Source organism: Saccharomycopsis crataegensis (assembly GCF_037102585.1).
Source record: "Saccharomycopsis crataegensis DNA, jcf7180000000073, whole genome shotgun sequence".
Classification (NCBI taxonomy): Eukaryota; Fungi; Ascomycota; class Saccharomycetes; order Ascoideales; family Saccharomycopsidaceae; genus Saccharomycopsis; species Saccharomycopsis crataegensis.
In genome coordinates, this window is record NW_027043820.1 from 510,571 (window position 1) to 534,045 (window position 23,475).

Here is a 23,475-nt window from a genome sequence, read left to right on the forward strand (position 1 = left end):
AAATTTTAAATTTTCATTAATTTGTTTTGGAGCTTTGTTGCGTCTTTATGTAATTTTTTTTATAGTTTTTACTTTTTTTTTTTGGTTTGTTTTCTGTATTTTGTTTTCTAATTTTTTTTCTTCATCTTTGGTATTTGTTTTCAAAAGAGCTGCTGTTGTAAACAGAGATCAATATGTCTAGAAGCATGTCTGCAGAATCCCTTGTAACTATCAAGGGAAATATTTTCTGTGGCTTCTTTCACCCTTGGAGTTAATTGCTCCTTCTTGCTCAAGTTTGATCTTTTGACTTTACTCTTACATACTGACCAGAATTCTTCTATAGCATTCAACCCTGGAGAATAAGGAGGTAAAAACACAAGTTCCAACCCACTCAGTGCCACTAGTAACTGAAGATCACGTCGTTTATGAATGGCAGCATTATCAAGGATCAAATATTTCATACCTTTGAGCTCCTCGTTATTTTCTATTTGCTGGATCACTGACTTTACAAAACTGTAGAAGTGATTAGCTGTAGTACCTTTACGAAATATTTAGCCCTCTGGTTACGGGAACAGTAAGAACTGCTTTTTCACCCACAGCAGACCATCCATACTCACGCCGCATACTGATATTGAAACCTGCTTCGTCGATGAAAATACAGTTTTGACTAAAGTCGAGCTTGTCTTTATACTTCTCTGCCCACTCGAGTCTCTGTTTCTTCAATTCCTCCAGACTTCTTCTCAAAGCCCATTTAGAAATACGTTTGAGACTTAGCTTACAGACCTTGGTTACAAAGTTATAGATTGTTGTAGCCTTGGCTCTTACATTGGTGAAGGCTTTCTTGAGTCTCTCCAACATAAAATCGAGAGTCACTGTAGCATCTTCCTTTATCAATTTTTGAAGGAATTCCTTATGTTCATCAGTGAGAAGGGGTTTACGACCTCTTTTCTTTATTAGCTTCGAGATACCATTTAATTCATTAACAAGTATTTTGTTCCACTTTCTTTTCCATGTGTAAGCAGTTTGCAAAGGTATATCTTCTAATTTTGCAGCCTTGTAAGCTGATACACCTTCTTCCATGACCAAGTGCCAAAATCTTTGTTTGACAGCTTGATTATAATACCGGTACGAACCTCTATATCTTCGTTCTTTCATTTCTGTTTCCATCTTAGCATCTTCTTCTTCTTCGAAAATAGGATCAATTTCCATGATATCCATGATACCTGGTTTTTCAAAATGCTTATAGTCACTGTAACTAAAGCAAGCTTCAACTGGTGCTATTTCAGACTCTAAAGTCATTTCACTTGGTTCAGTATAGAATCTATTACCTAGGCCATCAACATACCCATCAGTTAGTAGCTTGGCTTTCAAGTCCATACTTAGTTTTGGTAGTAAAAGCTTATGCTTTTTTTTTGTATGTAATCTGGTGATCATATAGAGCCCGAATTAAGCAATAAAAGTGGGAATTGCTCACTTTATATGGAGAACAGCTTACCATACATTCGTTCCCATTTCTTGAAAACCGTAATTACGTGCTACTATTAATATTATTATAGATATCAGGCTTTGTAGAAAGTAGCACAGAATTATGGAAAAAATGAGTATAATTTAATTAAACTGAGTAGCTTAGAGGCTTATAGAGCCATTCACATGAAAAAAAAGGAATTAATATGAATTTTATACACTTTTGGTATGAATAATTAAAGTGCAATAGTATGAACTATTTTTCTTAGATGGTCTGAATAAATCCCGCTGCGGTGGTACGAAAAATACCGGGGGTCGGTATGAATTATTTTTTGCCACTGGTATGAACATTTCCGGTGGTTGGTACGAATAAAAAATGAAAACACTGTAACTCAAGTTCCTTAACCCTCAGTGCCCATAAAGCAATTCACCAGAAGACCAAGCATATCGATATTAGAGCTCACTTTATCAGGTCATTGGTACATGATAAAGTGATTAAGTTGAATTGGATTTCAACAAAGCAGAACATTGCTGATTTCTTGACAAAGGCTGTTGATACCACTACGTTCAAAGCCTTGTCTAGCTATGTTCTTTACTAACCTATTTGAGCTTGAGGAGGTGTGTTGAAATGTAGCTCTAAGTACAGTGCAAGCTCTAATAGTTTGATTTTGTCTATCACTTAACTTAAGGGTACTTTATGTGATTTTGTGCACTATGGTGGAGCAATGTTTTTCCGACAAGAAAAACGCCGGACACCTATGTACAATAATTACCGCTTCTGGTGAAAGTGCGCTCTGGTGACACTTTTCCGAGATCCTACAATCAAGGGGTTTGTAGGTCATATACTAGGAACCAGATCATTAGATCTCTACTAATAAATATTATAGTCGTTGCTATCAAGATTATATTTACAGCCATTATTGGTTTAAGGTTGCTAGGTGTCGTGCTGTTTGTCCTTACTACTGTCCTTACTACTGTCCTTATATTTAACTTTATTATCTAAAGTGTTTGTCATTATACGTGAGTGCGTTTGTTTCGTCTTTATATATTAAAGTACTTTGTAGACCTGTAGAATTCTAACATTATCTCCAATGATTTCTCTTGTCAAATCTTGGACAAGCCCAATATCAACATTTCCAATAGTCCTGCCATTTCTAGACTCATACGCAGTCATGACTTCCCTGGAAAGAGTTGCATTAAACCCGGCTTTCTGACCCAAGCTCAAAAACAACGCACACAACACAGTGTTTCCGTCTAATTTGCCAACAGTATTCTTGAAGTGATTGAAGGCATCAATGAAATTCTCAACGTTTCCGTTGCTAGATTTCAACCACTTAGCGTCAATTAAATCTGAGATAATACCAACAGCATTTGTAACAGTCAATGTACCATAAGCATCCTTGAGAAACATAAACAAGTTTCTACCAGTACCATCAAATTCGGAAGCCTTAGTCAAAGCAGCGCCTGAGATGCTGTTGAAAATGGCTGTTGAAATAATCTCATCCATAGTAGCAATCAATTGGGCAACTTCATTAGCAGTTTCCAGCCCGTCAGTTCCGGTTTCCCCATTGATCAAGTAAGCATGTAAACCAAGACCTTTCATCTTCATCTTAACACTGATCAAAGTAAACCAATCATAAAAGTTCCCGGAACCCTTCAACTTCTCATCAGCAGCGAACGAAGTGAGAGCATTTGAACTCATAACCTGTTGTAGTTTTGTAACTCTAGTTACAAAAGACATTGATAACAATAATATTCAATAATATTTATTCCCTTGTTATACTTGTTTTACTTGTTAACTATCTAAATTATATAAAGGACAAACTCAGACTATGGGGGGCATGGCCCATATTTATATTAATCTCAATGGGTTCTAGAAGGTTCCATAAGCTCTAGAATGTTCCATGAACAATGACTAACCACATAACTTTGGATTGCCAACTCAACAATATCCTTGTATCGACTGCTCTTCCTCGGATAGATTTTGTTTGATGATCATGTTTATTGCTAGTTGGAGCTTGAATCGGAGTAACTGGCAATATGGGTTTAAAGATTGGAGAAAGAGTTGTTGAAAGATTTTTGCCTTGCGGTAGCTCAATTGGCTTTTGATATCCACCATGCCATATCCTCCTTTCAATGGGCTTGTTTTTAAAGTGTCCATGGTGATTTTCAGTTTTTTGTTCACCTGGTTTTTGATGGATTGTTCTAGCAAATCTATTTGGTCTGGAAGCATAGGTGCATGAATCTCGTGGTAATATAGCTTAGACAAGATATATGTGTTATATCCGACTATTTGACTTGATATTGGTAGTGAATTCATGTTGGTCATGTAATATTTGGTGCTGATGTCTTTTTGGAGAGTATTAGGCCAGGTTTGACACGAGTTCCCAATTTTAACGCCTAGATATTGGATTTCATAATTATTGTCAGCAATATCTATTTGGAAGTCGGACTGGAATGGTATTTGATCGCATGGAACAATTAATCTGGATTTGCTTTTGTTTAATTTAGAACGACTGACTTGTTCGAACGCCTGAATTATCTTCATAGTGTTTTTGAAGTCATTATGATCTCTCAAGAATAAGGTAACATCATCTGCATAGGCAAGGTATTTGACTCTGGGGATGATGTTTGGTTGGATCTTATGGTTGTAACTGAATCCTTTATTTAATCTTTGGATGGCTCTTAGAAAAGGTTCAAGGGCTAACGCGAAAATTGTTGGTGAAAGTGGGTTGCCCTGAAGGGTTCCGTTTCTTAATGGGAAAGAAGGGCCTGTAATGTTATTTAGGCAAATGGTTCCGAGGGCTTTGGTAAGGATCGCGTGAATAGTTTCCGTCATTTTTCCAAAATTGAGTTTTCGAAGTAATATTTTAAGGTATAGATGGGAAATCTGGTCAAAAGCCTTTTCAAAGTCAGCAAGCATGATTCGGTGGTTAGTAGAATGATTGACATGTGGCTTGTCTTGTGGGGATATTAAACTGGAAAGCAAGTCACCGAAAATTGTTATATTAGAGAAGGAGGATCTTTCAGGTATGAAACCAACTTGATTTGGGCCGATAATTTTTTGCAAGAACGGGAGCAAACGGGCGTTGATGATGCTGGAAAAGAGTTTCAAATTTGTGTTGATTAATGCTATGGGCCTGTAATTCTCCACTTTTTGAACATCTTTGTTTGGTTTTGGTATGAGAGTGAATTTTATGGTTCGATAGTTGAATGGAATTTCCCCTGAGGAAAGAATTTGGTTAAATTCTTTTAGAAGTATGTGTTTTATCTGAGGAAAGAGAGACTTATAAACGCCGTATGGTATACCATCTACCCCGGGGGCGGATTGAGTATTGGATTCAGTAACGGCATATTCCAATTCTGTCATGGTGATTGGTTTGTTCAAGTTGTTGGATTCAGTGTTGGTTAGTGGTAACTGATCTCCCAAGGAGGCGTTGATGAACCTTTCTATATTTTCCGAGCTCTTTGAACCACGAGATCCATCGTAGAGTTTTTGATAGTAATTGGTTACTTCTAGAAGCATGTCTTGCTGTGATGTCAATAAAGCGCCATCTGAAGCTTTGAGGGCTTTGATTGGGCGCGGTCTGGAGTGTTGGTGGAACCTAGTTCTTATGTGGTCATAATAATTTGGTTCATCAGATACTTGATTCCAGAATCTAGTGTGCCCTTGCACACTGATTGTAACACATTAGTTATATGTTATATTATCGGATCATGGTTGAGTTGAGTCCTGGTTACCAACGGGATGGTACCATGCGAAACCATGATCTACATTACCTCATCTAAGTATTACCTTATGTTCCATCCCTTATCTGTTAGTCCTTTATTGCGGGAATGGGTCCAACACCCCATTATTAGTTTTAACCATTTTATTTATTTAAGGATTCAACATTCCTCTTGTTTTCACCTTTATTTAGTTTAAGGAAAGGATCATCTTTGTGATCACCTAATTTGAATCTTCTTGGTCGAGAACAATCATCGACAAGAAGCAGAGTGTAACATTTGGTAGCACCACTAGGTTTAAAATGAATAACGCGGAACGCGAAAAGTTGTTGTTGAACAACATGCCGGTCTACGACGGATCCGACGACCTATCATTGATTCTCTCTTGGATGGATCACTTTAAGATTATTATGCCCAAACTATCCGGATCCCGAGAGGAAAAACTCCTTTTGATTTCGGTGAAACTCCGGGGGGATGCGATGACCTGGTATGCGAAGTTTTTAGCCACGGCTGACGAAAAGTCAACCGACTCCGATCTCAGTGACATGCTCACCAGTTTCAGAGCCTACTTTTTACCTGCAAACTTCCAGCAGATGCTTCTCAATCAACTCGCAGAATTGTCACAAACCACGTCCGTCAACGCCTACAATCGGAGCTTCGACCGTTTGGTTAATCAATTAGACAACCCAAACCCCGCCCATCTCTTGGCCACCTACATACAGGGGCTCAAGAGAGACATGAGAATTCATGTTGTCGCTAAGGAGCCCCGCGGTTTTATAGAGGCTCAACGTTATGCTGACATCCTCGATATGGCTTCTTTCGGCGCGCCCTTGGCGATGAAGGTTTTTGCTGGTACTCGGACCCAACCATCATACCGATCAAGCATGAGGGAGACCCCTCCGAAGAGGACCCGTATCAACGCATTGCCTCAATCTCAAGGACCTAGGGGTCCAAGAGGCCCAAGAAGGGTTTTGCGCTGCTACTTATGTCAGGAGGAAGGACACATGGTCCATCAGTGCTCAAAACTTCGTGATGCTCAAGCCGACACAACCCAGAGCCCGTTGTGTTGGCTAGTATTACCACTACTGCTGACCCTCTCAACCTACCCCTCATTACTATGAATGTTAAGGTAGGTTCAATCAATGTAACCGCCCTATTAGACTGTGGCGCAACTGCTAATTACATTAAAAAGAGCACCATGGAAAAGTTAGGACTACAAGAAATTCCGTTAAAGAGAAGTCGTCGGGTGTTTGACGCCTTTGGGAAGCCACATGAACGGTTGGCTTATTGGTCCAATGTTGACATGTGTATATCACGCAATACATGTCAGATCGATTACAACTTCAGAGGGTTCGTCACCCAGAACGTAGATCAGGAAGTCATTTTAGGACTCCCTTTTTTTATACAATTTTATCAGGAATTGGTACCATTATTTCAAGAAATTAAAGAGAACAAAAATCAAACCAATAACCTGCTTACTCTAAATCTCCTATCAGCTGAGGAGACTAACCGGCTCTTAAAGAGTAAGTCAACTGAATGTTATTTGGCTTTGGTCAAAATGGTCGCGGATGACCACGTGACTACAGAACAAGAAAAAGTTCGAACTACAAAAGAAGAAGAAATTTTTAAACAATATGCAGACGTTTTCCAATTGAAGTTACCAGAAGGAGGATCTAACTTCACCAGAGTCAAACACGAGATACATGTATTGAGCGACTCCAAGGCACCATTCAAAGCTCCATACCGACTCTCACCTCAAGATCGAGCCGAGCTCAAGACGCAGATTAATGAACTACTCCGGCAAAAGTTAATATTTCCGGTTGCGTCTCCTTATGGCGCCCCAGTGCTTTTTGTTAAGAAGAAGGACGGAACGAAACGGCTCTGTGTGGATTACCGAGGCTTAAATGAGATAACTATCAAGTCAAGATTTCCACTACCAAGAATAGATGACCTACTCGACCTCATCAAGAACGCCAAAATATTTTCCAAGCTTGATTTGGTTTCCGGTTATCATCAAATCGCCATCAGCCCAGCTGATCGGCACAAAACCGCCATGGTCACGCCGTTTGGCCAATACGGTTGGAATTGCATGCCATTTGGCCTCACGAATGCTCCTGCCACGTTCCAACTGGCTATGAATGAATTACTTTTACCGCTTGAAGAATTTTGCGTCGTCTACTTAGACGACGTATTGATTTTCAGCACAAGTGAGGCCGAGCATCGTAAGCATATCGATGCTGTGATATCTACCCTCTAAAAAGCTGGTTTAATTATTAGCAAACGCAAATCAGAATTCTTTTTGGCTAAAGTCTCGTTCCTTGGTTACCAGATCGATGCCGCCGGTGTTCATGTGGAGCCTGGGAAAATTGAAGCTATCCAACGATTTACGGTATCCACCCCGGAAGAAGCTCATTCTTTTATAGGATTAGCCAGTTATTACCGCCGTTTTATTGAGCACTTTGCCGAATTAGCCCGCCCTGTCCATCAATATGTCAACGGGAAGATAGAATACAGTGACGAGGTAAAGAACGCGGTTGACGAGTTAAAGCGGAAATTGATTTCTGCTCCGGTCCTTATGAATTTCGACAGTACCAAGCCACTCCGAGTCACAACCGACGCCTCTGGTTTTACTTTAGGCGCCGTGTTGGAACATGTGGCCCCGAATGGAAAAACAGAGGGCGTGGTGGCCTACTTTTCGAAGGGCCTTATCGGGGCGCAACTTAGGTACCCAGTCAGGGAGAAGGAACTTCTAGCCATCATTGAGTCATTGAAGAAGTGGCGTCACTACCTCGTCGCTCCATTTGAAGTGGTAACTGACCATCATTCCCTCACCTACCTCAATTCCTCCAAGAATGAAGGCAATCAAAGATTGCTCAGATGGCAAGATTTCATTGCAGACTTTAACTTTACGGTGAAATACCGTCCCGGAGTTACCAATAAAGCTGCTGATGCTTTATCGCGAATGAAAATCAATGCCATGATTATTGATTCGGTTGGTGAAGACGAATACAAGGCTGATGCTTATTTTTCCGAAGTGTGGAAGGTCCTTGACGGGGAATTAGAGTGTCCGAAAGAACTAAAATCCATTATTCAACGGTATCAGTTCGCTGAGTTGGCAGGACGCCGACAAATCATTTACCAAATGACTCCGATTGACAAACCCCGGCTTTGTGTGCCTGGAGGAAAAACCAGATACCGGTTATTGCAAGGCGTCCACACGGCCGAGGCTGCGCTTCATATGGGTACGACCAAGATGCTATATCAGTTACAGGAGAGTGGGTTCTACTGGCCTAAGATGCTTAAGACTATTGCCCTGTTTGTCAAGAAGTGTGATATTTGTACGAAGGTAAAACCCACAAATAGACGCCCGGAAGGAATGCTACAAACCCCAACGATTCCTGCCCAGAGATGGTCTAACCTTACTATGGATTTTATAACAGGTTTTACTCCGAGTCGCGGATTCGATTCAATATTCGTGGTGGTGGATAGACTTACCAAAAGAGCAGTGTTCGTGCCTCATAAGAAAACCGATGATGCCGAAGCGGTTGCTAATTTATTTATGGATTATGTTGTCCGAGACCATGGCCTTCCAATGTCCATCATTTCTGATCGAGACCCACTCTTCATCAGTCACATGTGGAAGACCCTTACCAAAATGTTAGGTGTTTCCCAGGATCTCTCCACCACTGGCCACCCCGAGACAGATGGCCAGACCGAACGACTCAACGGGGTATTGGTTCAATTGATGAGAACGTTGGCTGCTTCTCACGCGACTGAATGGTCTAAGTACTTGGGCATGGCACAGTTTGCCTACAACTCTCAGTACCAACTGGCTATTAGGACAACGCCGTTTTTTGCTGATTTGGGATATCATCCAAGATATTGGCAAATCATTCATGATATTCCATTGGCCACCGCGATTGGTGATGACTCTATGATTGGGGGGTACGACTTTGTTCATCGCCAGGAAAGGATCTTGGAATCAATTCAAGTACAATTAGCCGACACTCAAAAGGAGACAACAGCGAAAGTGAATAGAAAGCGCTCCGATGTGGAGTATAAGGAAGGAGAATATGTGTTATTACACCGTCACGCGTTCAGAACAGCCCGAACTAGCAAGCAAAAGTTCTTACCGCCATTCCAAGGTCCGTATAAAATCGTCAAGGTACTAAATAACACCGCCTTCCAAATCCAAGTCTCAAGCAGGAAGATAATTACTACCAATATACAATGGGTGAGGAAATATCACGCTATCCACATGATACTACCAGAAGTGGAAAGCGACCCGTGGTACAAGGAAAACATATCAGAAATCCAAATGATAGTTGATCTCGAAAAGGACTACGCCCTTGTCATGTACCCAGGGAAGGCAGACCCAGTGCCTGTCCCCGAAGCCTGGATCCGTTTAATTCCTCATGAGAAACGGATTAAACTTCTCGACGAGCTTGATGACTTTTTGGCAAATATTAATGATCGAGACGACTCATTCTCCGAGGGGGGATAATGTTATATTATCGGATCATGGTTGAGTTGAGTCCTGGTTACCAACGGGATGGTACCATGCGAAACCATGATCTACATTACCTCATCTAAGTATTACCTTATGTTCCATCCCTTATCTGTTAGTCCTTTATTGCGGGAATGGGTCCAACACCCCATTATTAGTTTTAACCATTTTATTTATTTAAGGATTCAACATTCCTCTTGTTTTCACCTTTATTTAGTTTAAGGAAAGGATCATCTTTGTGATCACCTATTTTTTTTTTTTTCCAATAATTTCGATTTATATTAAATCTCATAAGTATATAATTATATAAACTTGTTCTTGGTTTTGAGGAGGAAAATCTTCAAAAGACGAAGAATTTCAATTTTTTTAAATTAATATTCAACAGTGTGAGATTTCTACTCACTAAAAACCCCCTTTAAGATATTGACTATTTTTATTTTTATTTTTAATATTATTTTTATTTTATTTTTATTTTGTTTTATGGTTATTTTAATTTTTTAGTAGACCGCTGTAATAAGATATAATAATGTTTTCATTGATTGATTAGTCCAATCTGCATTATTTGACCTTCGTACCCTATTATATTTTTCAATGTAATAAGCGAAGCGATCCAATTTTATCATAGTTTGTTTCTGATGTTGATGCAATATGATGTTATCCCATGTTTGAGATATTCCCATTTTTAATATTTTCCATAAGTTTCTTGATACTGTGCAATTTATGTAGTAATGGGTGATGTAGGCTTCCTTGATATGGTCAGGATCCCTGGGGTTGGTGTTCCAATTTTCTGGAGGAAAATTACAAACATGGCAACGGGAATTTGTTGATTTGAACAATGTGAGCCCCAACATCATGAGGTGGAGGTTCTCCATTGAACCCGGTACCCACCTTTTGATCTGGTTAATCTGTTTCCAAAATTTTCTTTGTTGTGGCTCCAGGGGGTATGTGATTTTGGTCAATGTTGTTGATGCTTTGGAGACGTCTCGTTTGAGTTGTTCCTGTTTGCTGCCGTTCTTAAAATCAAAAGTGAACATTTTTTGATGGTGGGCCTTGTATTTCTCTGGTACTGGTTTTGCTAAATTGTCCTGGATATCTTCAATCTTCAATCTTCAATCTTCTGCATCTGTGATACCTTGTTTTTCCCTGGTTCTCTAGATCAAATAAAATCGACCATGATTTGAGGTATTTTTTCTCTTCTAGTGAGAAAATGTTGCTTTTGACAATGTCAGAAAGGGTAATTTTCTTGGTGGAGCTGCCAGGATATGAGAGTTGGTAGCCAAGTAACGGAAAGTACCATATATGTGTTTGGATGGAGTTTCTGTCAATCATACTTCCAATTCTTTGAAAGTGAGATTCTGGATGGAGTTGAGATTTTTGGTATTGATCAAGTAGAGATTCCACTTGGATTTGGGTGTTAATGGCGTATTGGATTTTATATCTCAAGATTTGGTGATATAAATATTTTTCCAGGGATGTTAGTAGTTGGTATATGACGTGTGCGTACCGATATAGGAAGTGGTTTTTGAGATCGAGCATTCCATATCCTCCCATCTGGGTGGAAGTTTTGAGGGTGGAAAGGGATAGGCTGCCAATCCTGCGACAAAGGTGTTGAAATGATTCCTCAATCTTAGTGGTGGTAGAGTTAGAAAGGGGCTGATGCATTGCACGATATAAGAGTTTAGGGATAATGTAAGTATTGTACCCCAATACCTTTTCCGCTAAGCTGAGATGGTGCATTTGTGTGAGATAATATTTGTATTTGATGTTTTTCAATACCTGATCTTGATGTAGTGGTGTGTTTAGTGGAATACCCAAGTACACTATTGAGGGAGTGGAGGTAAAGACAGGGACCTGTTCATAGGGTAGTTTTGTCAAGGGTCCAAAGGTGCGATGATATTCGGCTGTATGGTATAGCTTGGATTTATCGGTGCTAAGGGTACTGCCTGAATATTTTTCAAAGTCCTTGATGTATTGGAGGGTGGTGAATAATTCAGTGTCATCTTTTACAAATATGGTGACATCATCAGCAAATGCTGTGACCTTTATCAGGATATCGGGGTTCATGGGATTCTGGATGGCAAAGTCTTTACCCAGTGGTTGCATGGAAATGGTCAATTCATTCCGGACTTCTAATTTTATGCCATGATTTTTTGTTTGAATATTTTCTAATAAAGGTTGTATGGCCAAGAGAAAGATACTGGGGCTTATTGGATTGCCCTGTAAGGTGCCCGAGGCTAACTTAAATAGCGGACCATGAAAGTTGTTGATCATTATGGAAGCAGTTGCTGATTTCAAGATGTTTATTAGTAATCGGCGAAAATTTGTACCAAGGTTTAGAATTTGGAAGAGGTGGTCTAGGTATGCATGCGAGATACTATCAAAAGCCTTTTGAAAGTCAGCCACAAGGATTTTGGAGGTGCGCAGCAATTGAAAAAGGTTGGATTCTGGTCTCATTGAGTGGAAGACTTCTTTGAAAGCAGCAATTTGCTCGAAGGACGTACGTCCTGGGACGAAACCAGTTTGTTCGGAACCCACAAGCTGAGGGATGAATTTGAGTAATCGGTTGTTTAACACTATAGCGAGGATGCGCATATTAGTGTTAATTAATGAGATTGGCCTATAATTGGGTAAAAACTCTTTATTTTTCCTGGGTTTGAGGATTAATGTAATCAAAACCAGACTATAGTCAATAGGGATTGACCCAGCGGAAAGGATAGTGTTGAATTCTTGGAGGAGGATATGCTTAATGTTTTCCCAGGCTTCCTTATAGAATGTATAAGGGATTCCATCAGGACCAGGCTCACTCTTTGAGTTTGCCTGCCATATTGCGTCCTTGATCTCCAGTTCGATAATTGGGTTATCTAACTGTATAGCTTCGTGGGCCATTAGTTTCCTGGAAGAGATCGTCGTTAGGAGGTATTGGCGAATGGCATTCGGATCATGGTAGTCTTTAGCAGAAAAAATGTCCTTGTAATAGGACGTGGCATGGGCCAATAAATCTTGAATATCGGTGAGTTTCCTATCTCCAGCAATGACAAAAGCATCAATTGGATTTGTGTTTGGGTTCTGTTTAAAAACAGAGTTCAATCTTTCATAAGGGTCAGGTAAAATAGATGGGTCACTGCGTTGGAGAGAGTTCAATGCCGTTTTTGTTAGTGGTGCTAACAGTCGGATCTCTGCAATCAAATGGGATATGGATGGCAATTGTGATAACTTCTTGGAGTTAGCAATAAATGGTATTAGTTGGTTGTGCAATTTGAAACGCTTTGGTCCTAGTTGCACTAAATTAAAGGAGAGGGCAAATTTGATGCTAATTTCGTCATGTGTGGAAATAGTACCAAGGGTATTTGTCTGGCTAAGAGCAGTATTCTCCAACAAACCCTCAGAAATATAAAATCGATCTAATAATTTTTTTTTTAAATACAAAATTCAATATATTAATTAATTATATAACTATATATCTCATAAACTATCTAATGTAGTTTGAAAATTAAAGTGTTAAGGGAAAACCATTAATGGTGAAAAACCCTATTATTGAGAAAAAATGTTTTTATGCGTTTTTAAGGTTTTTAATTGTTTTATTTTTTTTTTTTTTTTTGATTTTATTTTCTTGTTTTTCCCCACCTATTTTTTTCTTCTCCGCTTAAAAGATATTGCTTTCAAGCAAGAAGATCATTGAATCAACGGCCATATGACAATTGAAATGCCTTTTGGATTTCAATCTTGATAATTTTCGTTGGAAACCTAGATATCTATCGATCGTTCTGGTTTCGTTCATGTTGGTGGCAGGGGTAATGATTGTTTGCCAGGTTAATGGGATATTCAAGTCAATTTTTTTCCAAAGTTTCTGGGCCAATGGACATTCAATAAGATGGTGCTTCATGATTTCAAATTGGATTTCCTTTGGGGCATATTGGGGTTCATCATATCTGGTTAATTTTTTGCTGCAATAGTCACAATGATTATTTACGTAATTGTGATTTTCAATGCCCAAATGAAAGATGTGAATATTTTGATATTTCCCCGGGAAATGTTGGTTGAATTTTTTGAGGTTATGCCAAAAGTTATCAACTTGTTTCTGATTCACCCCAGTAATATCCATGAGTGTTTTTGACATCTTGTTCACATCTTGTTTTTCCCGTTGTTTTTTACTTCCTTTAGTATGGTCAAAATCCTTAATTCTAATTGGAATGTGTTGTTGATATTTTTCAGGAATCCCTTTTTCAATTGAATTTTTCAAATCTTCAATTCCAATCTTCATTGGCTTCAACCTGATTGTACGTTTCTTTATACCAAGAACTTTTCTGAAATCCCAGTACGCTGTCCTTTCAGCATCTGAGAATGTGCTGCTATTCATAACTTCTAAGGAAATTGAATCATTGGTATTCTCAATGTCATCGGCTAGTTCAAGTAATACCACCCACCAATAATGAGTTTTGATATATTCATCCTTTGGTGATTTTGTTGGTGATGTTTTTTGAATGATGTTATTGATAGTTGATTGGATTTTAAAACGTAATATCTGGTTATATTTAGTGTGACTATCCAAAAACAAATCCTGGAAAATTTTGGCTCTTCGGTGTTGGAGTTGAGACTTTAAATCAATCATTGAGAAACCGCCTTTGTTGTTGTGTGTCTTGAGTGTATCCAAAGAAATAGGTGTATCTTGCTTGACCAATAACTTAATCGATGTGTCAATTTGATTCAACTGATTGGGTAACAAAGGTTGGTGTAGTTCTTTGTAATAGAACTTGGATGCAATATATGTGTTGAATGCTTCTATTTTTGATTGAATCAGCAAGCTGGTCATGTTTGATAACTTGTACTTGATATAGAGGTCACGCTGCAATGTTTCCGGCCAAAATGTCACTGATGGCCCAATAGTTATCCCCAAATATGTCAATTGAAAGTTTTCATCAGCAATCTCAAATGGGAATGGTGTCAAAAATGGATAAGTATCAGTTGGTATGATTAGTTGGGATTTCTTTTCATTGAGTTTGCTGCCACTGAATTTTTCAAATAGTCTAATACATTTCATTGTTTTGGAATAATCTCTTTTATCTTTGAGGAAAACTGTGATATCATCAGCAAAAGCAAGATAATGTTGACTGCTATATGCTTCAGGTATCAAATCTCCTTGGTAACTATGGCCTCTGGTATTCTGTTTGATAGATCGTAGTAAAGGTTCTACTGCTAATGCAAATAATGAAGGGGAAAACGGATTACCTTGGAGGGTACCATTTTTTAAATTGAATAATGGGCCGGTCATGTTGTTGATGTATAAGGATCCCGTTGTCTGCTTGAGGATGTTGATGATTAACTTGGCTAATTTTTTTCCAAAATTTAAATGGGACAATAGTTGTTCCATATATTCGTGAGATATCCTATCGAACGCTTTCTCCAAATCCACAATTAGTATCAGCTTTTGTGGATTTGGTATTATATGCGTTTTATCTTTTGGATGAATTAGACTATCTAACATTTCTCTGAAAATGGTGATGTTGGAGAACGATGACCGGCCTGGAATAAAACCAGCTTGATCTTCCCCTATGATATCAGGCAAGTGCTTCAACAACCTATTATTAATTATTGTGGATAATAATCGAAGATTAGTGTTGATAAGGGCTATCGGCCTATAGTTTCCAATGTTTTCTTTTGACTTTCCAGGCTTTGGTATGATGTTAAAGAGTATAGTTCGGTAGTGGAATGGTAAATTTCCTTCAGTTAGAATGTGGTTAAATTCTTGAAGAAGGATGTGTTTGATTTGGGGAAATAATTCCTTATAATTTGAATCTTCTTGGTCGAGAACAATCATCGACAAGAAGCAGAGTGTAACATTATAAGGGCGTGTGGCGCAGTTGGTAGCGCGCTCCCTTAGCATGGGAGAGGTCTTGGGTTCAATTCCCAACTCGTCCATATTTTTTCTCTTTTTCTTGCAAAGGAATGTTGGACCAAACTCAAATGCATTTTTGGGTCCTTGGAGGAGTTAGCAGAAATTGTCTAGTAGGTACAACTGACGTTAATCATCAATGTTCAATTAAATACCACCAGAGTGGTATGTCTTGACAATTATATTTTACTACGTTGTTAACTTTATTAAGTTACAGTGTTTTCATTTTTTATTCGTACCAACCACCGGAAATGTTCATACCAGTCAGTGGCAAAAAATAATTCATACCGACCCCCGGTATTTTTCGTACCACCGCAGCGGGATTTATTCAGACCATCTAAGAAAAATAGTTCATACTATTGCACTTCAATTATTCATACCAACAGTATATAAAATTCATATTAATTCCTTTCTTTTTTTTATGTGACTGGCTCTATAAGCCTCTAAGCTACTCAGTTTAATCAAATTATACTCATTTTTTCCATAATTCTGTGCTACTTTCTATAAAACCGGATATCTATAATAATATTAATAGTAGCACGTGATTACGGTTTTCAAGAAATGGGAACGAATGTATGGTAGGAGCTGTTCTCCATTTAAGATGATGAATTCCCACTTTTGACATTCAATTCGGTCTTTATGTGATCATCAGATTACTTACAAAAAAAAGCATAAGATTTTACCATCAAAACTAAGTATGGACTTGAAAGCCAAGCTACTAACTGATGGGTATGTTGATGGCCTAGGTAATAGATTCTATGCTGAACCCAGTGAAATGACTTTAGAGTCTGAAATAGCACCAGTTGAAGCTTGCTTTAGTTACAGTGACTATAAGCATTTTGAAAAACCAGGTATCTTGGATATCATGGAAATTGAAATGAAAGAACGAAGATATAGAGGTTCGTACCGGTATTATAATCAAGCTGTCAAACAAAGATTTTGGCAATTGGTCATGGAAGAAGGCGTGTCAGCTTACAAGGCTGCAAAATTAGAAGATATACCTTTGCAAACTGCTTACACATGGAAAAGAAATTGGAACAAAATACTTGTTAATGAATTAAATGGTATCTCGGAGCCAACAAAGAAAAGAGGTCGTAAGCCCCTTCTTACTGGTGAGCATAAGGAATTCCTTCAAAAATTGATAAAGGAAGATGCTACAGTGACTCGAGAGGGCAGAGAAGTATAAAGACAAGCTCGACTTTAGTCAAAACTATATTTTCATCGACGAAGCAGGTTTCAATATCAGTATGCGGCGTGAGTATGTATGGTCTGCTGTAGGTGGAAAAGCAGTTCTTACTGTTCCCGTAACCAGAGGGCTTAATATTTCGTTCATTGGGGCAATTTCTGTCAAAGGTTGTATTGAATTAAAGGTCAGAACTCCAGTGGCTACATCCAATAAGAAGAGAAAACTTGATTCAGAAACGACCATTGACAAAGTGAGTAAAGGTACTACAGCTAATCACTTCTACAGTTTTGTAAAGTATCCAGCAAATAGAAAATAACGAGGAGCTCAAAGGTATGAAATATTTGATCTCTGTTTACAACAGCAGCTCTTTTGAAAACAAATACCAAAGATGAAGAAAAAAAATTAGAAAACAAACCAAAAAAAAAAAAGTAAAAACTATAAAAAAAATTACATAAAGACACAAAAAGGCTCAAAAACAAATTGATGAAAATTTAAAATTTTAAGGAAGGACGAAACCACTCCAAAATTTGGTTATGAGCCTTTGAAATGGTAAATGAGTATTGCAAAGGGGCTTTATTGGGTGTGCGGGTCCCCTATAACATGTTTAATAATATCAAAGATAAAATATTAATGAAAGCATAAGAATTTTATGCATTTAGTATGAATTTTATATTCTGTTGGTATGAATAATTGAAGTGCAATAGTATGAACTATTTTTCTTAGATGGTCTGAATAAATCCCACTGTGGTGGTACGAAAAATACCGGGGGTCGGTATGAATTATTTTTTGCCACTGGTATGAACATTTCCGGTGGTTGGTACGAATAAAAAATGAAAACACTGTATACATTGTATTAATCTAGAATTATCTTAAATCCAATATTCTTAGACTCTATCCGCCGCTACCACCGACCGGATAGATCTTACCCTACTACAAGCCATAATCGCGCGAAGTCGACAATAACAAAAAGTACCAATCACGTGCACCATAATATCACATGATACATATCTTATTCTCTTTTTATTGGCTCTCTCTGTGTCATGGGCGATGTCTACAAAAGTACGCGTAACATTCTTGTCAAACATTTTACTATGAAATGACGTGTGACATTCTTATCAATCTTTTTCATGAATAATACTCAGGTAATTTAATGGATGTATCTTCCATTGGTTCGATAATGGAAACGAGTGATTTGAATTAACCTATAGATACAATATACTTTTGCTACAATCCCTCAGTTATAAATGTAGTGGACTAGAAAGCTCTTAGCTTTCGCCATGAGCTTGTATGCAGGAACACGTGATTGGGCACTTTTTTTATGCTTTTACACTATAAAAAAAGTGCCCAAATGTGTATTTTTCAAAGAGGCGAATTTTTGGGGACTTTTTCCGAACCCTGATATATAATTATTTAAATCTCTGAAGATCAATATTCTCCAGTATCAGGATAACTCTGATTGGCTGATTAGTCGTACTTATTAATCCTTAGACTCGGATCTTCGTGTGTAACTACCACTCTTAGGTAGTGCTGTTAGCAATGTGATTTCACTGGAACTGACAAAAAGTTATGGTTATAAGCACGAGACTTCATTAGCCAGATTTAACAAATGTGTGCTAATACAGTCAATAACTGTCACCTGATGATGTTATATGGTTCATAAATGAGATAAGAATAGAGATGATAAATAGAGATTAGAGTAACGATTAGGCTCAGATAATTCCAATGCTGATAGAAGTTGCCACTCTCTCGTGCATGTCCATGTACCTATGGTATGATGAAGTCATATGCTGACACATACACCTAACAAATACCACCTAGGTGGTAATATATGCAGCTAACTCAGTTTTAGAAAGTTGTGCGTCATGGACAGCTTAATACAATTCTAATAATATATTCAAAATAAAATATTTAGTTACTGACATTTGCATGAAATATCCACCCAAAAACCCTCAACAAGATAATCAGGAGAGATACAAAAAGGTGTGTAATAAAAGAATCCAATAATATTCATGAACAAAACACATCATCACGTTATAGGATTCTTCATGGGTTATTGCAATATAGTATCCAGTTTTCTCTGATGACTAAAGTTCAAGAAAAAATGGTATTTTACTTTACAATTGTTTGAGCCATAACTGATTTCGATGCCTATTATAATATCATCATGAATATCTGACAAATGTACTTCAAAAGTTACCGGTTTCAACCCAGTGTTGTATCATCACTAAAAACCAATTTGAAATGTGACTAAATCATTTCAATATAGCGTACTTTTTCAAATTATCAGGAATTGAGTCAAACAATTTTTTTGATTTCAACCAAGAGACACTGAATATTCTGTCGGCATACTTGTGGGCGGAATCTGCAACAATGGTCACCACATTGGAACCTTCCGGCAACATTTCAGCCACTTTCGTGGCTGCCACAACATTCAAAGCTGAAGTTCCTCCCACATAGAGACCTTCTGCGTCCAATAACTCATACAACATGGTAATGGTTTCCGCATCCGGGATCTTAACCGCGTCATCAATAATTTCTATGTCCGGTTTCAAATTCTCAGTAATTCTGGCTTGACCAATCCCTTCGGTGAATGAGGACCCAGAGTTGTCCAATGACTTGCCATTGGATTTGACAAAGGCATAAACACAAGATCCTGGAGGGTCGGCGACAACTATCTTAATCTTATTTTTCAATTGAGACTTCAAGTATCTTGAAGTACCAGCAAAAGTTCCCCCGGTACCTGTAGAGCAAGTGAAACCATGTACTTTCCCATCCAATTGCTTGAGGATTTCTGGACCGGTTGTTTCAATATGCGCTTGACGGTTGGCAAGATTGTCAAACTGGTTGGTCCATACTGCATTAGGATGGCTTTCCGCGTGCCTTCTTGCTTGATGATTATAATTCATCGGGTCCTTGAAAGGTTTCACTGGAACAGGATGTACTTCGGCTCCCAATAATCTCAATAAGTCCATTTTGCTTGGTGATTGGGTATTTGGCATGTAGATGACACATTTATAACCTTTGGCTCTACAAACGTGGGCAAGACCAATCCCAGTATTTCCTGCTGTTCCTTCGACCACCATACCTTCTTGTTTTAGAAGCCCTTTCTTTTCAGCATCCTCAATTACGTACTTAGCAGCTCTGTCTTTGACTGAACCCCCTGGATTCATGTATTCTGCTTTGACATAGATATTTCTACCCAGCTTCTCAGAAAGCTTGGTGAGTTTTAACAAAGGAGTGTTGCCAATGGCATCGAGGATCCCCGTAGAGCTGACCAATGGAACAAAAGAAGACTTTGCTACCTTGGTAGTGGTGCTGAATAATCTCTTTAGCATGATTGAAAAGAGTTATGTTGCGGACCACTACAATCAATCTAGATCGCCGGAAGAACTGGCTGCCAAAATGATAACAATAAAAAAAATGTCTCCGCAATATCATGTGACTATGCTACAATGTTATTGTCGACTTCGCGCGATTATGGCTTGATCTATCCGGTCGGTGGTAGCGGCGGATAGGGTCTGAGAATATCGGATTTAAGATAATTCTGGATTAATACAAACAATAACTTAATAAAGTTAACAACGTAGTAAAATATAATAATTGAATAATGTGATCTATCTCTAAAAATAGTAGAGAGATAATAAAAGTAGAATAAGTAAAATAAATAGAAAGTACGAAAATATGGGTTAGAAGTAATGGTGTTATGGCTACTAACACTCTAGGGTGCTGTTAGCAAAAAGTGTACAAGTACGACTAGTACAACAATTCATTCAATAAGATCATTTCACGTAGTATATTTGCAAACAAAGGCAATATATGTTGTAGATATATATAGTAATTCTAAACTAGACTCAATATTAAGCAACGGTATAACGCCCAGTGGAACTTTTCTTTGCCTCATCCATCAAATGAACCCTCATTGCTTGGATGATCGATTCCTTTATCAAGTTTACAGCATTCGCAACTTGATGTCGCGTATCACCTTCAATGAGTAAATATAACTTGGGCTCATCAGTGTCCTTAATTGGCTTATCCAAGTCTTTGTAAAACCTACCTTTTGAAGTAAGCGAACAGCTTGTATCCTCAATAATTCTTCGGATGGCCTCTCTATTCGTGACATTCCATCTAACATTTTGGGGAAGGTCGTTAACATTAATTTTAGAGTGGAACGCCCCAGAGTCTGGAGAGTTCTCAGCTTTGCCTTCATGGACTTCAAAGTCCGATATCTCTGCCAACTTGCTACCAATGGCTTTACTATCAGCTTCACTAGCTTTCTCATTAACTTTAGTATTCTCATCTACATCAGCCCCAACATCTCCAGTGTCGAATTTTTGCTTGATTAGCCTTTTTTTCTCGTCCCTCTGAGCCTCAAGTTTCTCCAAGCCTTTACCACCAAATCCCATGAAGAACTTCTCTTTTCCTTTCTTTATTCCAAGTAGAAATTGATTTGCAAGGTCCTTTAACCGGGTAGGCACCTCAACGTTGGACAATTTCAACGCTTTAGCGATATCGTATGCTGCTCTCTCTTGTGATTCCATCAAAAATGAGACAACTATACCTTTTGCCCCAGCTCTCCCAGTTCTTCCAGCTCTATGGACATAATCCTCGATATGGTTTGGACAATCATAGTTGATTACTAGTTTTAATCCAAGAACGTCTAAACCCCTTGCAGCAATTGAGGTTGCAATCAATATTTTATTCTTACCCTTTTTGAAATTGTTTATGGATTGGTCTCTTTCAGCTTGGTTTTTACCCCCATGTAACGCCTCACATTCATAACCTTTATTTACTAATCTTTTTGAAAGAGAATCGCAGTTTTCTTGTCTATCGACAAAGATTAAAACTTTGTCCTCACTTGAGGTATCTAATCCCAAGAATGGTTTACCCTGATTAAAAAAATGACCAAGAATTTCCAATAGTTTTAAAAACTTTTGATTTTCATTTTCAAAAATTTCAATATGTTGTTTCACATCTTCATTAACACCTTTCAAACCGATTTTAATTTCCAAGGGGTCACGATTCAAAATTTTTCTAGCTAGTTTCTCTAGTTTGAGAGGAAACGTGGCACTGAATAATACTTTTTGACTGTCAGGTCTAATACAATCAAGGATCATACTGATTTGCGGCTGAAAGCCCATATCAAACATTCTATCTGCTTCATCTATGACCACAAAAGTTACTTGTATTAGGGATAGCTTTTTTAAGGACAATAAATCTATTAATCGTCCAGGAGTGGCAATTACTAGATCAATTCCCCCAGCTAGCTTGCTTATTTGTTTTGATATATTTTCACCACCAAATAAAGGTATTGATTTCACCGTAGCATCAATCATTTTTGCTACTTTATGAGTTTGGACCGCCAATTCTCTGGTTGGAACCAATATAATAGCCAAAGGATCTTTAATGTTAGAACTTCTTCGATCATTGATATGTCTAAACAAGGGAAGGATGAAACTTAAGCTCTTACCTGATCCTGTTTTGGCAATACCAATAATATCTCTTCCTTGGAGAGTTGCTGGTATACTTTGTGCCTGAATCGGAGTTGGTTTTTCAAACTTTAGATCATCCACAAGGATATCCAAGTAGTGAGAGGGCAAACCCAATTGTGACCAAATGAGGACAGGATTTGGGGGGTTTATTCCATTGACTTTTATACCATCTAATTCCATTCTCAAAATATTAACCACATCTTTATCTAAACCGCTAACTTCCTGGCTTTCAATGTAAAAGTTTTTCCTAAAGTCCAGATAGTCAATTTCGCTGTGGTCGACCTTACATAATTTTTTCTCCTTCGAGCTATTAGATTTCATTTTGCTGATGATATCCATAACATTTTCTTTGTGATTATTATCATCGTCCATGCTGGCCAAATTCTCTTCATCAGAATCTGCCACCACTTCAAGCTCTTCTCCAACCAGCAGATCTTTTGAGCTGTCCGCCATATTCGCCAAAAATTCATCAAGCAGATCTTGGACGTCAATATCTTCCGAATGATTGTCAGATTTAGGAGCAATGGGTAGAGATTTTCGATTTAAAATCTTTGGCCTCTTAAATTCTCGTTTATCATTATCACTGTCGTTTTCAAACACCAGCCTGATAGTTGTTTTCGCCTTTTGACCCTTTACTCCAAATGTCTTTCGGTTCTTGAAGCCATTAGCGTTTAAGACTTTGGGCTTAGTAAGAATGACAGGTTTTTTTGCTGTAACAGAAGATATCAGAACAAGTGGTGGCCCAGGTGATTTTGACGATGCCGCCTTTTGCTGCTCTTTTTTCTTCTTCCATGCTTCGAGTTTCTCTCTTCTCAACCTCTTTTTTTTCTCTTCCTCAGTCTCTCTTTTCGATGACCCGGAATCATTTGATTCCGGTTTATCGTTGCTGACAATGTTATGATTACTTAAATTAGTATTAATATGTGATTCTTTAGTTCCTTTCTCTATTCGCAAATCACGGTTGTCATTATTTGACTTAGACTGCTGTCCACTTGGCGAGGCAGAAAAAGAACAAGAATTACTTACTCTGGTACCATTGCTAATGCCCCCCTGTATTTCCAGTGATCCAGCACCACCATCATAACTTGATGACCTAGCCGTAATTCCTCGATGGTCACCAGGAAAACCCCCGTTGTTATTGTTATTACCAAATCCCATTATTTATGCATCATAATATTTTTCAAGAAAGATATATAACAATAAAGAATTTTTTTGTCCTCCGTTTTTGTTACAA

General features: G+C 38.2%; 2 protein-coding genes across 2 annotated transcripts; both read right to left on the bottom strand. All coding sequences in view use genetic code 12, as the record gives it.

Annotated features, from left to right (window-relative positions):
* Positions 1 to 19,004: 19,004 nt before the first annotated feature.
* Positions 19,005 to 20,087, bottom strand: DASC09_010010 (cysteine synthase A; the record flags this gene model as incomplete). The annotated part of the gene is made up of 1 exon (XM_064994604.1): positions 19,005 to 20,087. The coding sequence occupies one exon, from the start codon at positions 20,085 to 20,087 to the stop codon at positions 19,005 to 19,007; it is 1,083 nt and encodes a 360-aa protein (XP_064850676.1).
* Positions 20,088 to 20,609: 522 nt separating this feature from the next.
* Positions 20,610 to 23,399, bottom strand: DASC09_010020 (DEAD-box RNA helicase PRP5; the record flags this gene model as incomplete). The annotated part of the gene is made up of 1 exon (XM_064994605.1): positions 20,610 to 23,399. The coding sequence occupies one exon, from the start codon at positions 23,397 to 23,399 to the stop codon at positions 20,610 to 20,612; it is 2,790 nt and encodes a 929-aa protein (XP_064850677.1).
* Between the last annotated feature and the right edge of the window lie 76 nt (positions 23,400 to 23,475).